The following is a 24,365-nucleotide window of genomic DNA, read 5'->3' on the forward strand; positions in this document are numbered from 1 at the left end:
TTTGAAGCATTTGAAACTGAATTAAAGCCATAAAACGCTTCAGTGGGTCTTTACATATGACTACAATTTATCACATCACACTAAACACCACAGAGCCTTAACTGCTTATGCTGCTTTTCAAAGCAGGGGTCAATTTGAATGACCACAACCAGTGTAGCAAAAACTTCTGGAATTTCAGCCATCAGTTAAAAAAGATTGGCACTTTTCCTTTCTTGGTAGGTCCTTTGAAAAATCTGCAAGTGATAAATACATAATAATAAACTGCATTTAAGTATGGTAAATAAATATGAAATAATAGTTGCATATTAAAATAACAGGATGGTGATTAGTTGATAAATAATTATGATCATTTTTCACTCATTAAATGATTCATTCATTCAACAAATGTTTATTCAGCAACTGCTATATTACAGATTCTGTTCTGAGTGTTTCTGGGAATTCAGTTTTGAACAAGACTTAGGAGCTTCCCTGGTAGCTCAGCTGGTAAAGAATCTGCCTACAATGTGGGAGACCTGGGTTCGATGCTGGGTCAGGAAGATCCCCTGAAGAAGGGATGGGCTACCCACGCCAGTATTCATGGGCTCTCCTAGTGGCTGAGCTGGTAAAGAATCTGCCTGCAATGCAGGAGACCTGGGTTTGATCCCTAGGTTGGGAAGATCCCCTGGAGAAGGAAAGGCTACCCACTCTAGTATTCTGGCCTGGAGAATTCCATGGACTGTATAGTCCATGGCAAAGAGTCAGACACAACTAAGCAACTTTCACTTTCACTTACATGATACTGGAAGTATGACAGTTATTGATGAGGTAATCAAACTGTAGACTGCCAGGTCCCTCTGTCCATGGGATTTCCCAGACAAGAATACTGGAGTGGGTTGCCATTTCCTTCTCCAGGGGATCTTCTCAACCCATGGATGGAATCCACATTTCCTGCACTGGCAGGCAGATTCTTTATTGCTGAGCCACCAGGAAAGCATTATATTCTATATAAACATATAACTGTAAATAGCAATTAATGTTTAAGAACAAATTCACAACAGAGTAATGTGATAGAAACATTGGAGAGATGGGAAGTGGGACCTATAGACTGACAGATAAATCCTCTCTGAGAAGTTGACATTTTACTTAGATGCAATGACAAAATGACCATGATACAGATATCGCCTGTCCCCCCCCCCCCATTAAGAAATGAAAAAAACAAAATAGCCAGCCACAAAGTAGAACATTCCAGACAGTGAGAACTACAGGTACAAATGCAAAGGGCCAAGGATGAGAAAAAGGTTGGCATTTTTAAAAGGGCCAGATTAACTGGCATTAGCAATTTGCTGTCACAGTTTAGCAACTACTCTCCAGAAGTAAGTCACCGGATCCGTAAGCTTGCTGATTTCTGTAGTGTAAATACTACACTAGCAGATTTCAACCAAACCAATGTGGAAATATTGAACAGAGTTGAGAGGTGACAATGACCAACGGTGAACATAATAGAGGCAGCAGCGGATGATGACCGACGGGTCAGATAGTGGACAGAGGCAAGGTCATTTAATGCCATATGGTCAATGGTAAGAAATTTAGTTTTTACTCTTGGAAATCATTGAATAATTTTAATTAAGTGACAGGGCATAATCATTTAATTTATGGCTTTAAGGTTCATGAGCTGCTTGTTAGAGAGCATACTGTGTGGGAGAAAGGCAGTTAGAAAGCTATCATATTTGCCCTGGCTTGGACTAAAGTGGGGGGCTTCCCAGGTGGCGCTAGTGGTAAAGAACCCACCTACCAATGCAGGAGACATAAGAGATGCAGGTTCAATCCCTGTGTTGGGAAGATCCCGTGGAGGAGAGCATGGCAACATGCTCTGGTGTTCTTGCCTAGAGAATCCCATGGACCAAGGAGCCTGGTGGGCTACGGTCCATAGGGTCACAAAAAATCAGACATGACTGAAGTGACTTAGCAAGCACACATGCACACAGACTAAGGTGGTGGTAGTGGAGATAAAGAAAACTGGATCAATTCAGGACATTTTGTGAGTCAGAGTCTAGTTGTCAATGGATTTGTTGAACAAAGTTTGCCTTGAGCAATTGTGAAACTGGGGACAGAGAACAACTTATGGAGATTAGGATGGATAAAAATCAGAAATTTTATTTGACCTTACTAAGCTGAAGATGTCCAACAAATATGCTGACTAATATTAATAGCTAAAATAAGTCATTTCCACATTTATTCCTGCTAATACATTTTTCATGTAGGAATTAGTGTTTCCATCAAATAGATAACAATACAAAGGTAACTGCCCTCCAATGTAGGAGATGTGGATTCCATCCCTAAGTCAGGAAGATCCTCTGGAGCAGGAAATGGCAACCCACTCCAGTATTCTTGCCTGGAAAATCCCATGGACAGAGGAGTCTGTTGGGCTATATTTCAAAGGGTCGCAAAGAGTCAGACACAACTGAGTGACTGAGCACACACATAAAGGTAACTTGTTCAACGTCACGTACCTAAAAATTGTCAGAGATGGATTTTGAACCTCTTTTTAACCATAAAGCTATGTGTTTACCTTTATAATATATTTCCATTTTGTAAATTATTTCTTAGGATTAACTTTTTGAAAGTATACAGCTCTGGGTTTCCCTGATAATTCCCTGCTACTTATGCTACTTAAAACATATTACTTAATTTATTGCACTTATGAGAAAATGGTAAGGAAAACTTTTGGAAGGAAGGATCCTTGGGAACAGAATGTCAAAATGTGAAGGACAGTTACTGCTTTAGGGCCAGCTCCCCTCTTAGGATAAACCACATAGTGCTGGGTTCTCTGTGGTACCTTCATGACTACACCTGGGTGAAGCCTTAGCCTCCTGGGGGTGTCTACTTGGTATGTATTTCTAGAAGAAATAACAATGAGTAATTTGGACTGAAGGCAGAACATCCACACTTTTTATTATATCAGTTGAACAAAATATTATCTTTAATTGAGTTGTCGCCTCACCTCTTTAAATTAATCTTTAGTAAGTAAATCCTATGGGAGAAAAAAAAAAAGTGAGGTAGAATTGTTACCCTCTGTCCTGGTTTTGTTATTTAACCGTGCAATACTTGGCTCCACACACATAGGATAGTGTGGTCGTATTCATTTTAAGCAGTAGACAGGAGTCCTTAGAGAGCTTCCAGATGTGCTACTCTATAGCCCTGCAGTCAGTAAATAAAAATACGATGAAAGTGGAATGCTAATATCTTTTCCACAAATATTCAAAGATTTAGAGGTCTGCTGATAAAAATAAGCTGCTGCTTCAATTGCTGCCATATTGCCAAAGTTGACCCATCTTTGGGTTGCCATCAGATAAGAATTTCAAAAGAGCAAAGGAAAAATGATTTGTGAGCTAAGGAATAAAACTGTCAAATTTTTTTCTTGTTTTAGAACACTTTGATATTTTCCTGGTTCTCAGAACACTGCCAATTTGAGAATAACCTGGCATCTGGGACCTAAAAGCTGCCATATTTTTCTGAATTTTCTCATGTCATCTACTAATTTGACTTTTAAATCATGGCAGTGAATAAGTATTTTAAATCCTGTGTCAGAGACTTCATTCCTGGAATATAAAACTGCAAATTCTGAAGCCTGATATCTGAAGCTCTCACACTGTTCTACACAAGTGGATACTGATGACACTGGAAGTATAGAAAGGAATTGGATATAAAATTATGGTCGCACATGAGTTTTAATAATTTTAAAAACATCTAGTCCAACATACATCACAATTTCTGATTGCTTTATATGTGATTCATATTAAATGATCTCCATACACCTACTTCAATGCTTCTACTCCTGTGTCCTCATAAACCACCAGTCCGTCTCAAGACAACCCCGCAAAAAAGCACTCATAAAAATCTGTACTTTGGGGAAATTTTCAAGTAATCATCTAATTTCCAAGACTGCCAAAATACTCTGACCAAGGGACCAATGTCCCTGAATCTCATTCATGCCTCCCACCATGATTCTTAACATTATGTTTAAGGCCCTGAATGACAGATATCCACATAATTTCATTTTACTGATAATCTGAACTGTCACTTTCTAATAACTCATAGCTCTTCTATCTCAATATTGGATAGAATATAAACACACTTGGTCTTCACATTTTGCATCTAATGGCAACAGTACTTCATAGAAATTAGAGTTGCACTTGTATTACTTGTCCTTATAGTAATAATTTTAGATCTCAAATTTCCTCTAGGATCATGGCTGATGGCATCATGAATGCACACAGTCCAGCTCCCTGAAACCAGGACTTGGTTCTTGCAAAGTCTGCACATTTAGACCAATGCTCTAATGAATCTTCTCCTTGTGAAAATTCCTCTCAACAGGCTGACTCACCCAAGCGTACTAGAAGAGAACACTTTTAACTCTATTATTTCCAGTTTTCTTTCCCTCCCTTCCTTCCTTCTTTGGTCCCTCCCTACTTCCCTCTTTCTTCCTCCCCCTCTTTTTTTCACTTCCTTCCTTCTTACCTTTCTTTTTCTTTCATTTTTTTCCCCTAATGAAATGTCATTTTTATGCTGTCACATTGATGAAGAAGCATCGTTACAAGTGGTGGTTAAGTTTGCTGACTGCCCACAAATTCCTCCCTAACCATAATTTGGCTGACCTACAGTTTTTAATGGTTAAGCACTGACCATGCAATATATTCTTTGAAAGTCTGAAAAAACTGATACCACAAAAAAAATTCTTAATGTAGTAATGCATAAAATGAAAAAATATGAGTTGCAATTTTTTAAAAATGTTTTATAAGAATTTTTGAATGTTTAAAGTGCATGGATCACAATTCACTAAAATCATTATATACACAATGTGTTAGGCATATTTAACACATATCGTTATCAGTTAAACATTGTAATAAACTACTTTGTAATTACTATTATCCCCATTTTACTGAGAAAATACTGAGATTGAAAGAGATACAATTGATACATTTTTAAATAAGACTAATTAAGTAGTAAGGAACAGGGTAGCCATTTATAAGAATTTTTGAATGTTTAAAGTGCATGGATCACAATTCACTAAAATCATTATATACACAATGTGTTAGGCATATTTAACACATATCGTTATCAGTTAAACATTGTAATAAACTACTTTGTAATTACTATTATCCCCATTTTACTGAGAAAATACTGAGATTGAAAGAGATGATAGAAAAAAAAAAAGAAAGAGATGATAGATTTTGTCTGAATAACAAAATAAAATTTGAGAGAACCAGAATTTAAATCATTGTCAGTTCAAATTTAAAGCTTTTAATCAGTATATTATATAGACAATTATTGGGTTTACTTTGCAAATAAAATTATTTTGGAAATTAATATACACTTTTCAAATTTTACTTTACCTCAACACTAAAACCTTCACATACACTAAACTTGGAAGTCAGATACACTAGGGTCTGAATCTTACTCTTCTACTTCTTGGCTGTGTGTGTGTGTGTGTGTGTGTGTGTGTGTGTGTGTGTGTGTGTGTGTGTGAGTGTGTGTGAGTGCTCAGTTGTGTCTGACTCTTTGCGACCCTATAGACTGTAGCTCTCCATGCTCTTCTGTCCATGCGACTTTCCAGGCAAGAATACTGGAGTAGTTTAGCCATTTTCTACTTCAGGGAATCTTCCCAACCCAGGGACTGAACCCATGTCTCAAGTCTCCTCCATTGGCAGGTGAATTCTTTACCACTGCGCCACCTCCTGAGCAAGTGACTTAATTACTCTGAGGAGTTTACTATAAGTAGAGTGGAAACAAAAACACCATAGTCTCTGGAGATAATAAAGTAATGTGTAGAAATGGGTTAATATCTGTAATATCTGGCAAACTGCATGACTCAGATTGCCAAATGTCAAAAAACAACCATTCCCTTCCCCTGCACAATATCCCCCTCTTGGCTTCCACAGGCACACAAAAACGTTTTTAAATTCTCAGAATGATCTGATTGAAAACAGGCACTCTTGTCTAGATGTCTACATTCTTTCTCTGACATGGCTTTTGACTTAGAATGTTCCAAATCACAAATCTCCTGATGGAGAGCTTCTACGAGTGGTGCCCTGTCCATCCAGGGTCACCCTACACTGCATCTCTGATTCTCACAATCACAATCTGCTCCTCGCCCTGGGATGACCTTTGTGTGATGCACCATTTTGTGCAGCAGGTTTTATAGTGACGGATGCCTTAGCAGCCAGATTCCTGGGTCTGGTTCCTCCTCCCCCAAATGATCTCCACAAAGACTGTGCTTCTGGGAGTGCCTAGAATTGACTGCACATACCCAGCAACTGCAGAGGAGAGCTGAGTCTGCGGTGTTTTCATTATAAAGTCTCGCCTCTAAATATCTGACCCTCTACTAGTTTGTACTCCTCTTTATCCTTTTCTTTTCTCCAGATGACTCTTGAAATACCGGATTGACCTGAGCCATGTGGCAGGGACTGCGTTTGTCACCTGAGAATGTGTATCTCCTGACTGAGAAGTACTGCCGACACATATAATGAAACATGTTTCAGATCAACTTGGTTTAAGTTTTATATGGTTACCACACTACATTCTGCTCATCATGGCCTGGGATTTTATAGTTTGCATGAAATATAACACAGTTATTCACACAGATTTAAAAAAAAAAAAACCAAGAATCATGCTTTCTTTCACAAAGCAATAGTCTAAGATGATTACATTCCCAAAAGTAAATGGCAAATAATACAGACAGAGCCATCTTGATAAATAAGCAATGGCACTATCATTCACATACTTAACATAAATTTATAATTACTCTTAATCTTCAAATTTCCTTTTTTATGAATCGGTGACATGAAATTGTATACTCTGAAATTGGTCACAAATAACAAAAATATCACTCAATTATATTCATCAAAAACATTTCAACCACAGTAAACACAGCTCATTTGAAAATTCAGAATAATTCTCCTATAGCAGTAGCCACACATCTACATAAATATCCATATACCAAAAATGTCAGTCCTTTGAGGTTCCAACAAATCTGCCTGGTCTTAAAACAATTTCAACAAATTAATAAAGAGATGTCAACATTACTAACTTTCTCAATAATTAAAATAGTAAGTTTTAACAATTTTTATAAATGAATATTACATAAGGACAATGCTTCATAATTCCCTGAGACTTTTGAAGATCAATGATTCATTCATTCATTCATTTATTCAACACATATTTAAGCACGTCTACTTTCTTCAAGGCACGGAGGTGCTTTAACAAATTTCAGTTGTTTCAGCTTTGAATTAGAAGTGTAAAACAAAATAGTGGTTAACAGTAATGTTACTTTTTGAATAGACTGTATTTTATACTACTTGCTCTACAATTTTATGCAATTACTGTTTCCAAACAGTGAGAGCTAATGTATACTGCTTTTCTTTCTCCCTGTGGTAGTTTTTTTTTTTTTTTAACATTTTTTTTTTTTTTAATTTTTTTATTAGTTGGAGGCTAATTACTTCACAACATTTCAGTGGGTTTTGTCATACATTGATATGAATCAGCCATAGATTTACACTTATTCCCCATTTATTTATTTATTTTTTCATTTATTTTTATTAGTTGGAGGTTAATTACTTTACAATATTGTAGTGGTTTTTTACACTGCTACTCAGTGAGAAGCCAGGCTCTCACTGACACCCCTTTTGGAGTTCTGTGGGGCTTCATCAGATGCTTATTATATCTACTTATGGCTTTGCAGAACCTACAGGACTCATGAAGTAGAACTCTGGACCCACTGTCTTAACTCCATGACCAGTTAGAACCATCTGAATTTTTCAAAGCTAAGGTACTTGAAATGTCCAAAGTCAAGGGGTAGAGTATAGAGTCACCCCCAAAGATACTGGGTCAGCCTACCAGGCAAGGATATATTGTGTCTTATGGGAATAGAGCTTTGTTTGTAATGTGCTTAAACCCTTCCCATTTACATATAAATGTCATAAAGTGATCTATGTTCTATAAAATGATGTGGATACAACTGAAGTTCCAAGCATTAGTAAATTTCAAAAGACATTTAGTTTAGTGGTGGATAAACATACTTCTATTTACATATATTATGAAGAAAATTTTCACTGTTGAACAAGGTTATTACAGATTTACCTGAATCTGTAGCTGTGATCAGCAAGACAAAATGTTCCTTTGTTTCACGGTCCAAACTCTGTGTTACTCGAAGTTCTCCACTAGCTGAGAGAGTAAAAGCATTGTCGTCATTACCACCGAATAGAACATAAGAGAGTTTGCTGTTGGAACCTTGATCATCATCTCTTGCCACCACCTACAGGAGAAAATAATACAGGCCATGAATGTGAGTAATACTCACAAAATGTATATCATGAAATAAAGTGTATTATTAAAAATAAGCATTATTATTAAAAATAAGTCTATTATTGAAAATAATAGGGTAGAGTCATACAGACCAATATTAAAAGGTTTCAGAGACATGTTTATAAGTTTTAGGTAAAATATGAAAATGGCACAGAGTACAATATATAATTTGTATAAAACCGGGTATAAAATCAACACATTGCATTTTTGGAAGATTCCACAAAAAATCTTTTAACAGCAGATTCATCCAGGTAGTTGGATTTGTAAAGGGGGAATGAAGAACAACATTTGTAAAAGTTTTCAAACTTTAACATCATTTTATTTTCTTAGAATAACTGTTACAGTGAAACAAAATTCAAAAATGCACAAATGCATAAATGTGTGCAGCAGAGGTAAACACAAAAGGATGTAATTGAAATACAATATTTCATCTACAAGGAAATCAACAGGTCCTTAGGTGTAATTTTCATAAACCTGTCCTTTTCAAGATCTGCTGTATGGGCAAGTAAGAGTTTTTGGATAAGAATGAGGAAGAGAGTGGGGTAGCATGACCACTGTAACTAAATGGATTGTCTTACAATGAGCACAATATTTGTTTCATTTAAATATACTTACCTGAAGAACTGTTCTGGGTAATGTTCCCAGATTCTCAGGGACATTTACAGAATATGGAGATAGCTCAAATATGGGGACAAAATCATTAACATCCAGGAGAACAATGCTGACGGTAGAGGTATCAGTTCTGGGAGTGCTGCCCCGATCTGTTGCCTGAACAGTTAAAGAGTAAGTAGGGGTCTTCTCGCGATCCAAAGGCTTAGCCACGGTGATTGCCCCTGTGACTGAGTCGATCCGAAATTCCTGATTGGCATTACCATCGACAATGCCATAGCGGACCTGTCCATTTGTACCTTCATCTCCATCTGCTGCGAATACTTGTATTATATCCGTTCCAGTAAGTGTATTTTCATTAATCTCCACTTTATACATGGCCTGTTCAAAAACAGGGTTATTATCGTTGATGTCAAGTACCATAACTACCACCTCTGTAGATGAAGACAGAGATGGGTGACCTTTGTCCGTAGCCACCACCGTGAGCGTGTAATTGGAAACCTCCTCTCTATCTAGCTCTCCAGTGAGCCTTACTTCTCCATCGATGGTCCCGATAGTGAACTTATTTCCTGAAGGGTTCAGTAGGGTGTATTCAATGTAGCTGTTTGGGCCGCTGTCTGGGTCAGTTGCTTGTGCTTTGAAAACAATGGTATCAATAGGTGTATTTTCTGGAATGTAGGTCAATTTAGGGGAAAGAAAGGTTGGGGGGTTATCATTGACATCCAGCAAAATAATGGAGATTTGAGCAGTGCTTGTGAATCTGGAGGCTGGAAGCTGTGGCAGGTCATGCACTTGAACGACCAGGTTGTAGAAGGACTGACTCTCTCGGTCCAAAGGTTTTAGAACTTTCAGTACCCCATTCTTGTCAACTGTAAACTGCCCAAGGCTATCACCAGAAGCAATGCTGTAAGCCAACTGGGAGTTGATGCCTGAAATGGAAGGGGAAAAAAATTAAATTTTCTGAACTAAATGCTTATTGCAAACTAAACTGCACCAAAAAATTCATGATATGAACCTGTGTATTTGATACACATGGCCTCCAAACACACCTTATGAATGATTTAGCCACAGTTAATTTTCTTTCCAAGGAATACATAACCCATAACTCTCTTCTTGGTATCATTTGATTTAAAAAGATGTTTACAATCTGGTGAACAAATGATCTATATACTGCTGGCTATTTACCAAGGTGTTGAAATGGTAAATTACGAAAGTAAAGAGGAAAAAAATATACTAGAGAGCGGATATTTTTCTATACATTTCTTTATTGCTGTCACATAATTCCTGAGAGTTCAACATTAACAGTGCCACACTCTACTACTAGCCAAACATTTATCACATTAGTAATTTATTGAGGCCAACACCAATTTTCAGAGAATGATAATAAAATTTTCTGATATATGGCATTAGTCATGGATGCTTTAAGTCTACTTTTACATTTCTTGGCAGAACCAATAAATACTTTTTAATTCCTATTAAGTGTCCGGCTAATACCTCTGAGAAAATAATTCTCTTTCAAATTTTATTATGTTTATTTACTGTGGTTTAAAAGTATTTTTGAAGGAAATGTTAGCAGTAAATGTATGCATAAAAGACTCCAAATATAAAGATTCACACTATTATTGGGCTATTTTTAGATAATGTTTTATCAGTTTTTCCCAGGAACATATGTCACATTTTAATTTAAAAAGGCATATATAAATCATTTCAGAAAATGATTGTAGACATTCATCTAAGAGATGATGTGGAGAATCGCTCAGCCTATTCATTAGTTTAGTAAATAATTTAAAGCTAAATTACAGATAAGCAGCGCAAACACAAAGAAAAATTATATTTCCTGCCCCAGAATAGCATTTTCTTCACTGGTCCATAATGTCATGTGTATTTTTATGTTTTATCATAAACATGCTGGGCAATTATAGGATCACCTAAGAATTTCTAAGAAACATATCTTATACCTAGATAATCCATCCTTAATAAAGATACTCTACTCTGGGATCTTATGCTATGGAAAATCCATTGAGTTATATAAACTACTTACAAATGGCTCCTTTATTTATGAACTTTAACTACTCAGGTGTCAAAAATGATGCCCACTCTTAGCCAAAAGTCTTTGAGAACAAGTTGATCACCCTTTTCTTGAAAAATACTCTTTCTTAGAATTCTGTAGATACTTCAGTTAGCTTCTGCCTTTTCTTGAAACCCCTTAAGTCCTTGTAAAGGCAGGTTTTAGTTGATTAATACAGTTTTCTTTTCTACCAGTTAGTGCCTGCTTATTTGTTTTTTCTTGTTGTTGTTTTTAATGCTAGAATTATTATTTTCCCATGCTTTGATAGTCTCTTATCTAAGATTCTTTGTCTATATGTTGATGCAGAGGAAACTATTTATGGAGATAACTTTCAGGCACTGGCTTATTCACAAAAATTTCTAGGATAAACAAGGATTGAGTAGATCTTTGAAAAGGTAGGGGTTTTCTCCTCATTAAGAGTTGTGGCTTTTAATCTTTGCAGTTTATTTAAGACCATTCACAAGAGAACAAAGCAGAGGTTATAAAGTTCAAAATACTTAGGACACTGAGGATCAGGAAAAATATGAATAAATAAAGCTAATGGAGGTCATAGGTCAATTCACCAGCAGGAGATAAAGAGAATTTTAAGATCTGGATAGAACAAGGTCAACAGCCTACTTCAACTCTCTGACTTAAAATTCCACAGGTTTGGGGGAAGAAAAGTTCTATCAACTGATGCAGAAAAAAGAAAAAGGTTTCATCAACTGGTACCAAATATGGATATATTACTGAGAAAGTAATTTGATTGAGAAAGTAATCTGATTTTAAATACATATATATAACACATATATTATAATGATATATATTTAATATATTTTTAAATAGAATTACTCTCTTAGGAATTTTTTTTTGCATTTCCTATGGCTAACTCTGTCAGTAAATATTTAGTTCCTATTCTTTGAGGTACAAATTCAGACACAATTATTATTGAGAAAAAGTTATGAAGACACCTGGATAAAAATAATACCAATAAGCAGAGATATACTTCTATGTAAGCATATAGACCTTTCATGCCCAAGATCAAAAGAAATTTAAAATAGTGACAAAACTACACATGGCTACAAAGTGATGGCCTAACATTTCTACATAAATCAACTGGAAGGCAAGCAATTAAATCTAGGATTGGAACACCCCTGGTCCACTGTGTATGCTACTTCCTGGAGTAAATAATTAACTTGCAGAGGCAAAAAAAGAACATGATACCAAGATTTTATAGCCTTGTCGTAAACGGCAGGACAGCCTCCTTTTTAGGGAGAAAGTTTGCTGGGTAGGTGGGTTTTGGAAGTAATAAATATTAACTAGAATTATGAAAAAGATAAAAATGATTTTATATTTAAACTCATAATGATGAATACATCAGATGATAACATTAAAAATGAACTGGTAATGATAACAGTCATTATCTTTGAGAACATAAACATAGAAATACAACTGGTTTTGCACAAATATTGCAGCACAATCTAAGAAAGAGCTTTCATCTCAGGAACTGAAACTGTACTGCTGCAATTACAGGTCATAGAAACCATCTCTACGGACTTTACTGTGAAGAAAAGGATTTTTCACTCCTGTCATGTCTAAGTGACTTTGGGCATGTGCTCTACATCTAGAAAATACATGTAGACATACTGAAACTCAAAATTCTCCCTGAACCTTTATACTATCCTAAAAAATAAAGAGCTCAGGCCATTCTTCTCTCTCTACTCCTTGCATCAAATATCCCAATCATGAATCAGTAAACATATTATTTTAACATTCTATGATTTATTCATATGTGCTAGAACTTGAATTTAGTGGGCTTTTACAGCCCCCAGATCTTTAAGCTACGAATAGTCCATATTTCTAACCATTTATGTTCAGTGTTCTGAAAGTGGTTTAGTTACATGATTCTTTCTGGCAGTTTTATTGTGTGTGTGGTTGTGTTAGTTTTTTTTTTTTTTTTTGGTTGGTTTTTATTTCAGTCTTGAGAATAATTTAGTTCCAGGAAATACAGCACATAACTGTAGGTATGTGGCTCTGTTACAAAATGTGCATATTTATTCACAGTCCATAAATGCCTAATTATTTCTATGATGAACTAGTATTTGTCAACTTATCATATAGCTGCAACACATGGAACTCTTGCAAACAACATTCACTTTTATGAAGCAGTTCCAATAAGGTCATCAGGTCACTGGAAAATGAAACTCATTTACAGGTCAATTGATCTGCATTGTGTACCAAGCATATATCAGTAAATTTATTCAACAATAATTATAATTACTTTATTCTCAAAGTACTCTATGACTCCCCAATATTTTTAAGAGTATATGAATTTATTTCTAGGATAACATAGTAATTATCAAAGTTATACTATTTCCATGAAACTTCAATTTATAATGTGTGTGCTCAGTTGCTCAGTCCTATCTGACTCTTTGCAACTCCATGGACTGTAGCTTGCCAGGCTCCTCTTTCCATCCATGGAATTTTCCATGCAATACTGGAGTGGGTTCCCATTTCCTTCTCCAAGGGATCTTCCCAACCCAGGGATCTAACCCATGTCTCTTGTGTCTCCTGCATTGGCAGACAGGTTCTGTACCCCTAGCACCCACCATACTTTGCCTCAATATAATACTTTCTTAGCTGTATGAATGAAAGCCTTGAGATGAATACATGTGCTACTTATCTTGTGAACACAGTAAAATATTTGCTTTATTCTTATTAAATGGTTATGCAATCTAAAATTTTAGATTAAACTCAGAGAATTTAGATATAAGTAACAGAAACTGTTAAATTTATTTTTGTATAAAATGTCTTCATTTAAAATGACAATATTATCTCATCTGAAAGTTCTTGGTCAGAGATTAAAACTAAATTGTTAATAGAAAAGTCTAAATAATATTGTGAAACATGTTGGGAGCTATTTAGTATAACTGAGTTGGCAGTTTTAAATAAAGAAGGTTACCCTTGTACAGTCTTATCATGATCCTTGAAATTCAGAGAGAATAGAAACTGTGTCCTATATTTTAGGTCAAGGTGCAGGAAATTACACTGATAAAAGTATTCAAAACTAAAACAATGGAAAAATGTAGCTTGAAACTTTTATCTAACACAATTAAAGGAAAAAAAATCCATAAAAAGTAACTTGAAGTCAATGGTTAATACATTTCTGTGAATATGCTTGCATGGAATATTCCAGCAGGTTTCACAAAAGAAGTTTCTTATTTGTTATTTTCTCAGTTCTCTACAGTTGAGTTTTGAGAATAAATGGAATTTACTCTAGACCTGCACACAATCCTATGATACAATAGGCACTCTCTAATGCTTAAAGTCACAAAGAAACTTGGCAGATAATTCTTCACTGCAGAAAAGTTAGGACAAATTAAAAAATGTTCATATCCAGAGATCAGGTAAATTAATTAAGTTTATAATAATAGATAAGCCAACATTCAAAATAAAGATTAACCTCAATTGTGCATAAAGTCTAATGGGAGACAGTTACATGTACAGAACTAGGTTGATGTACATGAAATAGACTGTGCAACATTCTTAGGCCAGGACTGGCTACATACTAGGGACAAGTGGTATGTAGCTGGTATTTGCTGGTCCCACATCCAAGGATTCAACCAACATAGACCGAAAATATTTTGAGGGAAAAAATTCCAGAAAGTTCCAAATTTCAAGCAAAACTTAAATCTTCTGTGCTCTGGAAACTATTTATATAGCATTTATATTGTAGTAGGTATTGTAAGTAATCTAGAGATGATTTAAAGTAAATGGGTGAATGTGCATGGGTTGTATGCAAATATTACACTATTTTATATAAAGGACTTGAGCATCTTGGATTTTGGTATCAATGAGGCTTCCCTAGTGGCTCAGAGGATACAGAATCTCCCTGCAATGCAGGAGACTGGGGTTTGATCCCTGGGTCAGGAAAATCCCCTGGAGAAGGGAACGGCTACCACCTCCGGTATTCTTGCCTGGAGAATCTCATGGACAGAGGAGCCTGGCAGCTACAGTCCACGGGTCACAAAGAGTCAGGCATTACTGAGCGACTAACACTTTCTCTTCACTAACTTTCCAGAGGTCCCGGAACCATCCCCTGCTGATACAAGGGATGACTGTATTTGACAACTGTCAGTTGTTATTTTTAATATTATTAGCAATTTGTGGTGCTAACATTACAGGCACTTCTATTTTAGGAATATTTATGTATTCATTATTAACTATGCTTAAATAAGAGAGGAAAACTTCAAAATGCACTTAGTGAATTCTAAAGAAAGCATTTCCTACTTCATGAAGTGAAAGGTACATAAAAATACTGTGCTCTTTGCCTCTCATATCTTTGTAAGTGGCAATTCTAGACACTCCTGCAAGGAAACTAAGTATAGAGCAGAATGGGATGAATGATACTCTGAGATTACATAAATCATTTAAGTCAGCAAGAACCAGGAAATTCTAAATTAAGGTTGATATGCCTATGCCACGAGGCACATCCTTGGGCTAGAGACCAGTTTCCTCTTAAAATACTGTCCCTTGTTTTCTTAACTAAATGAACATTTAGCTGCATCCAATGGAAGGAAAAACAAGGTATTAACTTTCCTAACAAAGATTGACAATCTGTACAATGTTATCTCTAAAGGCTATATTATCTGGTATGTGTATTTACAAAATAAGTCTTAAAGAAAGACTAAGGGAGTCATACTTTAAATTTTTTCAAATAAATAAAAATCAAACAAATATCAAACATTGTAAAGTCTAGATTTAATTTAAAATAAGTTAAAGAGATCTGAGACCGTCCTTTGAGTTAAAGCATGAAAACTTGCTGAGACACTCTGAGCCATTTTCAGTCAGAAATATAAAACTAATCATGCATTCTGAAGTATTTTTTGAGACTTGGTTTTCCTTTAGCATCCACATTTTATCCTTTTTATGTTAAAAGAATATATGTAAGCAAATAGTTATCTAAAGAAAACCTACCAAAAAGCTGCTTTATGACTTCTATATTGCTAAACTGCAGTGGTGTCACACATTTAGAGAGAATAAAGGAAGAAAAATTTATGAAGCTTATAAGATGCGCACAGTGTATGCTGTGTAAGTGTTATAAATAAGAACTTAACTAATAAAATCCTTAGTCTTTTAATCCTCCATAGTTAAATTATAAATCTATTCCTCAACTTTGGATCTATATTTACAAAATGCAATTTTGTGACAGCTGCACACAGTAAATAAATATGATATAAATCGAACGATTAATGTTTAATAAACTTTAAGTAGGTAAAATAAAGTACATACCATCATCTGCATCGGTAACATTAAACACAAGAACAGTAGATCCTAGAGGTAGATTCTCCATTAAAGATGTGCTATATGAATCCAAGCTGAAAATGGGTGGGTTATCATTTACATCTAGTATGTTGAAGTAAACCCTGATGGTAGTAAATTGTCCCCCACCGTCTTCAGCCCGAACAGTGAGGATATAATATTGCTGTGCTTCATAATCCAACATTCGAGTCAAATTAAAGACTCCAGTAACTGGATTCAGGAAAAATATGCCATCTTCATCATCTTCATTCACAATATATGTAATTTCTCCATTCACACCAGAGTCATCATCTGTAGCTAAAATAGCTGCTACCAAAGAACCTAGAATAAATTGAGAATCTAAAATTAATGGAACAGGGTATTGCTAAGAGACTATATATGATACCAAAACGTTTATTTGTATAGTAAAATATTTTAACTAGAAAATCACTATGAAAATATAATGAAAACAACACTCTGCAGATTTCTACATTTACATGGATGCCAACATCCCCAAATATCCAGTAGATCTTATGTGCGTGTGTGCACGCTCAGTCACTCAGTCATGTCTGACTCCTTGCAACCTCGTGGACTGTAGTCCACCAGGCTCCTCTATCCATGGAATTTTCCTGGCAAAAATACTGGAGTGGGTTTCCGTTTCCTAGTCCAGGAGATCTTCCCAACCCAGGGACTGAACCTGTCTCTGGAGTCTCCTGCATTGACAGGCGTATCCTTTATCACTGTGCCACCTTGGAAGCCAGTAGATCTTATGTTGCAATGTAAATGTTCTGGGAAATGAACACAACTTCTGACATTATTTTTCTATCTACCAATTCATGAACATATTGATGAATTCAGTGAACATATATTGGGGCCCACTGCTAGTGTCAGGAACTGGCAATTCCAAGCAATAATACAGAATTATGCTAAGAGGATACCACTTAACAGCTTGTATGACCATTGCTAGAAATGACGTGAGAAAGAAATGTGACAGGAAGTTCATAAAGGGCATGAACAACTCTTGGTGAACTAACCGCAGTGAGATTTTAGTCCTCTATAAACGTTTCATTCCTTTGTCAAGTGAGTTTCTAAAACATATGCCTTATTTTGCAAACTCATTCAAATATAATTCAAAATAGAATTTCAGTTTTAGATAAGAATTTCTAATAGTGGAAATGAAGCCAACCCACACCAGAAACAGGAGTATCGAGTACTCACATGCAATAGTCACAACATAATATATTCAAAGAAGCAAGGTGAGAATTCAGGATTCCTATTCTACTAACATTTATTCAGCATCTGCTAATCCTCAAGCCCCGTGTTAGCAAACTCATACATGCTTTATCCTACTTCTAACAAGAATTATTGTTTCCATATACAGAAGAAGGAATTGAAGCTAAGAGAAATTAATTAATTGCCCTGATTCACACAGCTAGTAAGTATTATAACGGGTATTCACAGGTTTTCCTGTGCTTTTTTTTGCTTTCTATGCTCAGGAACATAATCACATCAGACATCCTTACAGTGGAAAAACAGTATCAAAACTGTGGTTGCCAGGAAATTTAACAATGCATGTCACAGATACTTTCAGAAACAAACATCTGTAATTAAGAAATCAGATGATTAGCTTATCTCATTTGCTCTCAAAAGTCTAGAAATTTGTTTGGGAACTATAGCAAAGATGGTCAATTAAAATAGTTAAAAAATCCAATGTTTATACCCAGTAGCACATACTAGTCACAATTTAAGAGCAGCCAAAACCTAGTTTGTGTAACTGTAGTCAAAGGTGACCCTTGCAAAATATACCTAAGAGTGTGCCACCTACCTGGGGTTGTGTCTTCTGGGATGTCAAAAGAGTACACAGGCCTGGAGAACTTGGGTGTGTGGTCATTCACATCACTGACAGTAATATTTATTCTCATATCTGAGGACTGAAGACCATCGTCCGCACGAACCAGCAAGGAATATTTGGAACGACGTTCTCTGTCCAGTCTCTTGGTAGCTATCAGATCTCCAGATTCAGGGTCAATTCGGAAACTGTCATCGGCTCCACTGATGATCGTATATGTGACAAGAGCATTTGCACCCTAGGGAAAAGAGAGCAGAATCGGAACTGCTAGAAGTGGAACAGTAAAAGTGCCACTCCTTGTGCTCAATGTATACTTGAGAAAGTGAGGCTCTGGGGCTTAATTTCATACGATACTGTAATATTTCAAATAGTACCAATCCAGTGTAGTTAACTAAGTATTCATTTCATTAAATAACACAGCGAATCTCAACCTTCAAAATGTGTGTGTGTGTGTGAGCTCTGTGCATGCTCAGTCGTGTCCGACTCCGCAACCCCATGGACCGCAGCCCACCAGGGTCCTCTGTGCATGGGATTTTTCAGGCAAGAATACTGGAGTGGGTAGACATTTCCTCCTCTAGGGAATCTTCCCAACTCAGGGATCAAACCAGCGTCTCCTGTGTCTCCTGCATTGGCAGGTGGATTCTTTAAGACTTGAGTCACCTGGGAAGTCCGTATATATGTGTGCATGTGAGGGAATGGTAACCCACTCCAGTATTCTAGCCTGGAGAATCCCATGGACAGAGGAGGCTGGTGGCTATGGTCACTAAATGTTGGACATGATTGAGCAACTAATCACAGCGCACATGTGCACACACACACATAAATTCTTAAAATATATCACAGAAAGGAGTCAAACTGTCACTGTGGAAAACACAAATGATAATACTACTAACTACATATCCAGAGGTTTGCCAGGCCCAGGGACAGCCCTGTGGATGCATTATCTTGCTTTAGTTCACGCTCTGTGAAATACTATTTCTCAAAAGAAGATGCGAAGTATGGAGACGGTCCTTAACTTACCCAGAGTCATACTGGGGGTGAGTGGATTTCAAACCCTAGTCTGTCTGACTCTGAGCTCGTGTTCCTCTGGTTCAGCCTGAGGAGGTAATTAAGCAAGCTCTAAATGGAAGCTTGGACTTCCCTGGTGGCTCAGACCGTAAAGAATCCACCTGCAATGCAGGAGAACTGGGTTTGACCCCGGGTTGGAAAGATCCCCTGGAGGAGGGCGGGACGACCCACTCCAGCATTCTTGCTTTGAGAATTCCCACAGCAGAGGAGCCTGATCGGCTCCAGCCCATGGGGTTGCAAAGAGTCGGACATAACTGAACGCCTAAGCACAGCACAGCACAAATGGAAGCTTACAATATGCACCATAAGAACCAAAGAGAGGGATTACTTTGACCAGTTTGCTAATGTGAAGAGATTTGCTTGCTTAATTAACTAATTTATGTCTTTTATATACTTTCGGTTGCACTGGGTCTTCGCTGCTGCATAAAGCAGGTGGGGGCTACTCTTTGTTGCAGTGCGCGGGCATCTCATTGCGGTGGCTTCTCCTGTTGTGGAGCACAGCTTCCAGGCCCACGGGCTTCAGGAGTTGCGGAACATGGGCTCAGGAGTTGTGCTTTGCGGGCTCTAGGGCTTGGACTCAGTAGCCTGTGGTGCACGGGCTTACTTGCTCCATGGCATGTGGAATCCTCCTGGACCAGGGATCGAACCCATCTTCCCTGCATTGGCAGGTAGATTCTTATCCACTGGACCACCTGGGAAGTCCAGTGTGCAGAGTTTCAACGTAGAACAAAAGAAGAAAAATTGAGCTAAAATATTAGATTATGGGTATAGATTGGAGAGGGGCTGAGCTGGTAAGGAATCCACTTGCAATGCAGGAGACCCTGGTTTGATCCCGCATCGGGGAGTTCCCCTGGAGAAGGGCGTGGGAACCCACTTCAGTATTTTTGGGCTTCCCTGGTGGCTCAGATAGTAAAGAATCTGCCTGTGAAGAATCTGCCTGCAACGTGCCTGCACTTGGGCTGGAAAGATCCCCTGGAAGAAGGCATGGCAATCCACTCCAATATTCTTGCCTGGAGAATCCCCATGGACAGAGGAGCCTGGTGGGCTATAGTCCATGGGGTCGCAAAGAGCTGGACACCACTGAGTGACTAAACACAGCACAGCACATACACTGGAGAATCTCAGTTACAATGCACATCGAACCGTATGACCAAGAAACCACTGATCTCGTTTTCATTGGAAACAGTCTTTTAAGGCTCTTGATGGTATAGGATGGACTAGAAAGAAGAGAGGCCAGAGAAGGGGTGAGAGAGTAGATTCTGGCCCCAGGAGACTGGGACTTCATTTCCTCAAGAGGAAACTCTTATATAATCTGCATTATTTTCTGGTTCCAAGTCCCTGTTCTGTAAAATGAAAGCAGGGATGCATTCTTGTGTTAACTCAGATCTTTGAACTGTAGCACTCAAGATCTGAAGTATAAACTAGGAATTTGGCTGAAGGAACGGAAAAGAAAAATAGAACATTTATTAAGTGTTTATTAAGTGCTAAGCACTGCTCTGAGTGCATCACTTCATGGGCACTAATTGATTTGATACCTAAAGGCAATCCAGTTGGGTAAGCACTATTATTATCCCCATTTTGAAGATAAAGAAACTGAGACAAAGAAATCTGAACCCTGGTTATCTTGCCTTAGGAGTGAGACTCTCACTCCTTGTGTACCAAACATAATACACACAGAACAAATTAGTAAGATCTAATGGGCTATTGGATACAGAAGTAAGCTAATAATAGCTCTCAATTGTTCAACATTCTCTTTTATTCTTGTTTCTTTCTTTCATCAACTCTATGTAATAGGCATACAAGTGAAAGAGAAAGAAAAAAAATTAATTTCAAATTACTTTGGCTGGGAATTAGGAGAATGTTCTTGCTGAAGACATCTCAGGATAAGATCTGCTTGGACACAGGAGACATTATGCATTGAAATTTTATAATTTTATGTATGGTATGTTAAGACACTGAAGGATAGCTTCATGGAAATGGTTATGTGGCAATGGTTATAACCATAGGAATGGATGTGTGGTCAGAGATTTGAAAAGTGGTTTGATAAAACTATCTGAAGGTCAATATATGTGACTCACAGTTGAAGCCACAAGATTTGTTGAGGATTTAAATGAGAATAGATAGAGGTACAGCAGCATAAAGACTGAATATCATTTTGAAAGAATGGGAAGTAAGGGGAAGGACTGAGGGAAGAAGAGGAGGAGGAACCTTGGAGACCCAGAGGACAGCTTGCCACAGAGGTTAAAGGGAAGGTTTCAGAAAGAGTCAATTTTAGCAGAGTCAAAAATAAAGAAACTAAGGCAAATTAAAATTAAAATCACCATCCATCTAGATTTGATAATGAGGGATGGTAACTTTATAGTATTCAAAAAAATCTCTTATAAACTTATTTGTATATTATTGAAATGATGAACAGTTTGATTTAGATATGCTTATTCACATGTATATTATAGTTGGAATTCTGAGTTGCACATCATACACTGTACTGGTTGAGATTGCATGCTCTGGGGCCATAGTTTTGCTTTTGAATCTCTGCTCCACTACCTAACAATCATGTATCACTGGGTTACTCCTTAACCTCTATGAGCCTGTGTTTCCTTATCTAGACAATCTGGCTGGTAATAATACCTGATACATGGGACTGTAATGTAGCAGTACTTAATCTGTATTTAATCTGAGGATTAAAGGAGTTCACACATGTTAAGGACCTAGAACAATGCATGAAAGGCTTTAAGTGCATGACAGTGCTAATTGTTTTCATTCCTATTTTAATTATTTTTTTAATAAAAGGAATATAGCAAGTTAGATATATTTGATGACAGAGATGTTTGCAAATGAATAATTTAAATAAAAATTTGATTAGAGTTGCTATATATCCCAGGAAAAATATTTTCTGATTTTCTATTATATATAGTATTACGTCCTGACCCTGAGGTATATGTAGTGTTGGAATTGTCAACTTCAAAAATTAATTTTTGATTTAAATATACTCATATAAAACAAATATATATATTTATATGTATATATTTACCATATCAGCTCTAGAAATGTATTTATTAAAGTATCCAGGCTTAGAACTCTCAAGAAGCTATTAGGAAGAACATAAATTTAGGACATTTAGACTCTAAAGCTGACATGCTGGGAAACTACAGAATCTGAAGTTTCCATACATCTTTTCCATCATAGATTAAATATGCTCTATTCTTAAGATCAAATATATAAGGGCATGAGTGCTAACAGTTGAAGGCAAAAACACTCTTTCAAAATTTATGTTTAGAGGTATTTGCTACATTTGTACTACTTTCCCTAAACCAATCTTAAGATTTAGTAATGTGAAATCCTCAAAGCACATTTTAATTTAGTAATGACAGCTGGATTTAACATACTATGCACATTTATCTTGTATATTCAGGTGTACACAGACTATCTAAAGTATTTATTGTAATTGTATGGTTTAACAAAAACATTCAATAAGAATTTCAGACTTTGAATCTAACCACATTCCGTACTTTTTGTTCTATTTCACAAGGAATTCCACTATTCTGGTGAAACAGTCCAGAGAAAAATAGCTACACTCAATTCTGAACTATTAAAATGGAATTTGGAAATTAAGGGAAAGCCAAGATGCAAAACCATATTTCAAGCTATTATATAAACAGTTCAAAATTTAGAAATGTCCCATCTACAAAATGACTATAATAATTAATACTCCTGAATTTATGATAATTCTGAACAGAAAAGCAAAGGCATCAGACTGTTAATAAACCATTATTTTTCACTTTCAAAATCAGCTGATGTGCATTAGCAGTTCCAGTGAATGTCTGAAAATGCATAGCCAAGAGTAATGATTTAATGAGGTCTTTTGAAAAGTCTATTTATTTATTTAGTACCCCAAATATGCAGTATCAGCAATGCTACAAGAAACAAATATCATATTTCAGCTATAGCACAGTGAAAATAATGCTGTTTAAAAACATTCTACTCTCCTGAGGAACCACAGAGACAAAAGTACGTGGAAGGAATTCTAAAAGTAAATAGCTATAAATTGTAAATGCATTTTATAATCTTAAGTAGTAGTTTCAAAAGCAAGTATGGTACCATGGAATAAAGCCTGAGTGTCCTGGCCCATTACAAGTATAATAATTCGTTTATCAAAGGAAACAAGAGACAGACAATCACGTGTTTCTGAGAGATGTCTATCTTGATCCAACATATGTTTCAAATGATATTTAAATTATGCTCAATATGTACATATTGCTTTCAGATTCCTTTACCGGGCATTATTCTTCAGTGACCTACTACAGGTTTTTTAACATACTAATATTTTATGTTTGATTTAGTAATCAAGGAAAAGTATATAAACTACATAATATGTGGACATAATTTGCTGATGACCTATATAATCTTAGTGTTTTAAAGAATTCTATTAATGTTTCAAAATCAACCTACAAGATAGCTACATGACAATTTAATGCTGGCCACAAAGTAAAAGAAACTCCTTGCATTTCAATATTGATTCCTACTCAAAACTAGATGAAGAGAGAAGACAGAACCATGATTTGGTAAGAGAGAAATCATTTCAAACACATACATACATATTTTCAAATTTAACCTAGAGGTAAGGAACTGAGAACAGAATAGAAGATAAAAGGTTCATCTAAAAACATTAATAATAATTTATTGTAAACCACTCAAAAAAGGAAACAGCCAATAATTCTGAGTGTCCCAGGAAGCCTAGGTAGCCATTCCGATTGGCATACAGCCAAAGAAATGTGGGTTCCTCGTCAGGAGTGGACATATGCTGTAGTCACTAAAAGATCACTAAAAAATTTAAGAAAAAACATACTCAAGAAGGAAATGGATCTCATGAGCTTAGTCTTTTAAAAATAATAGTGCCAAAGCACTTCTACAAAAACGTCCTTCTTTCCTTTAAAGTTCCAGGTGAAACTACTTCCTTCCTTCCAGCCCATACGGCCTTTTTCCCCATCCGGCTCCACTCTCCCCACCTCTACAGACAGGTGCCATTATAAAATGCTCGGTGGTCATTTCTACCTCTCCTCCCGCGAATTGCAAACAATCTTCCTTCCTTTTCCCTTGACTGTTTTACTCCTTTGTGCCTCTTTAACTCCCCACTGTCTCACCTTAAATGCA

General features: G+C 36.5%; 1 protein-coding gene across 1 annotated transcript in view; it reads right to left on the reverse strand.

The window, feature by feature from the left end:
* FAT4 (FAT atypical cadherin 4) overlaps positions 1–24,365 on the reverse strand; it is a 174,986-nt gene that overhangs the window by 66,529 nt on the left and 84,092 nt on the right. The window contains exons 3-6 of the mRNA XM_043486767.1: positions 18,123–18,384; positions 16,289–16,639; positions 8,956–9,878; positions 8,116–8,290 (exon numbers count right to left, since the gene is read on the reverse strand). Coding sequence (XP_043342702.1) covers positions 8,116–8,290; positions 8,956–9,878; positions 16,289–16,639; positions 18,123–18,384 — 1,711 coding nt within the window. The remainder of the gene's footprint in view (positions 1–8,115; positions 8,291–8,955; positions 9,879–16,288; positions 16,640–18,122; positions 18,385–24,365) is intronic.

This window comes from Cervus canadensis, chromosome 1, assembly GCF_019320065.1.
Source record: "Cervus canadensis isolate Bull #8, Minnesota chromosome 1, ASM1932006v1, whole genome shotgun sequence".
Classification (NCBI taxonomy): Eukaryota; Metazoa; Chordata; class Mammalia; order Artiodactyla; family Cervidae; genus Cervus; species Cervus canadensis.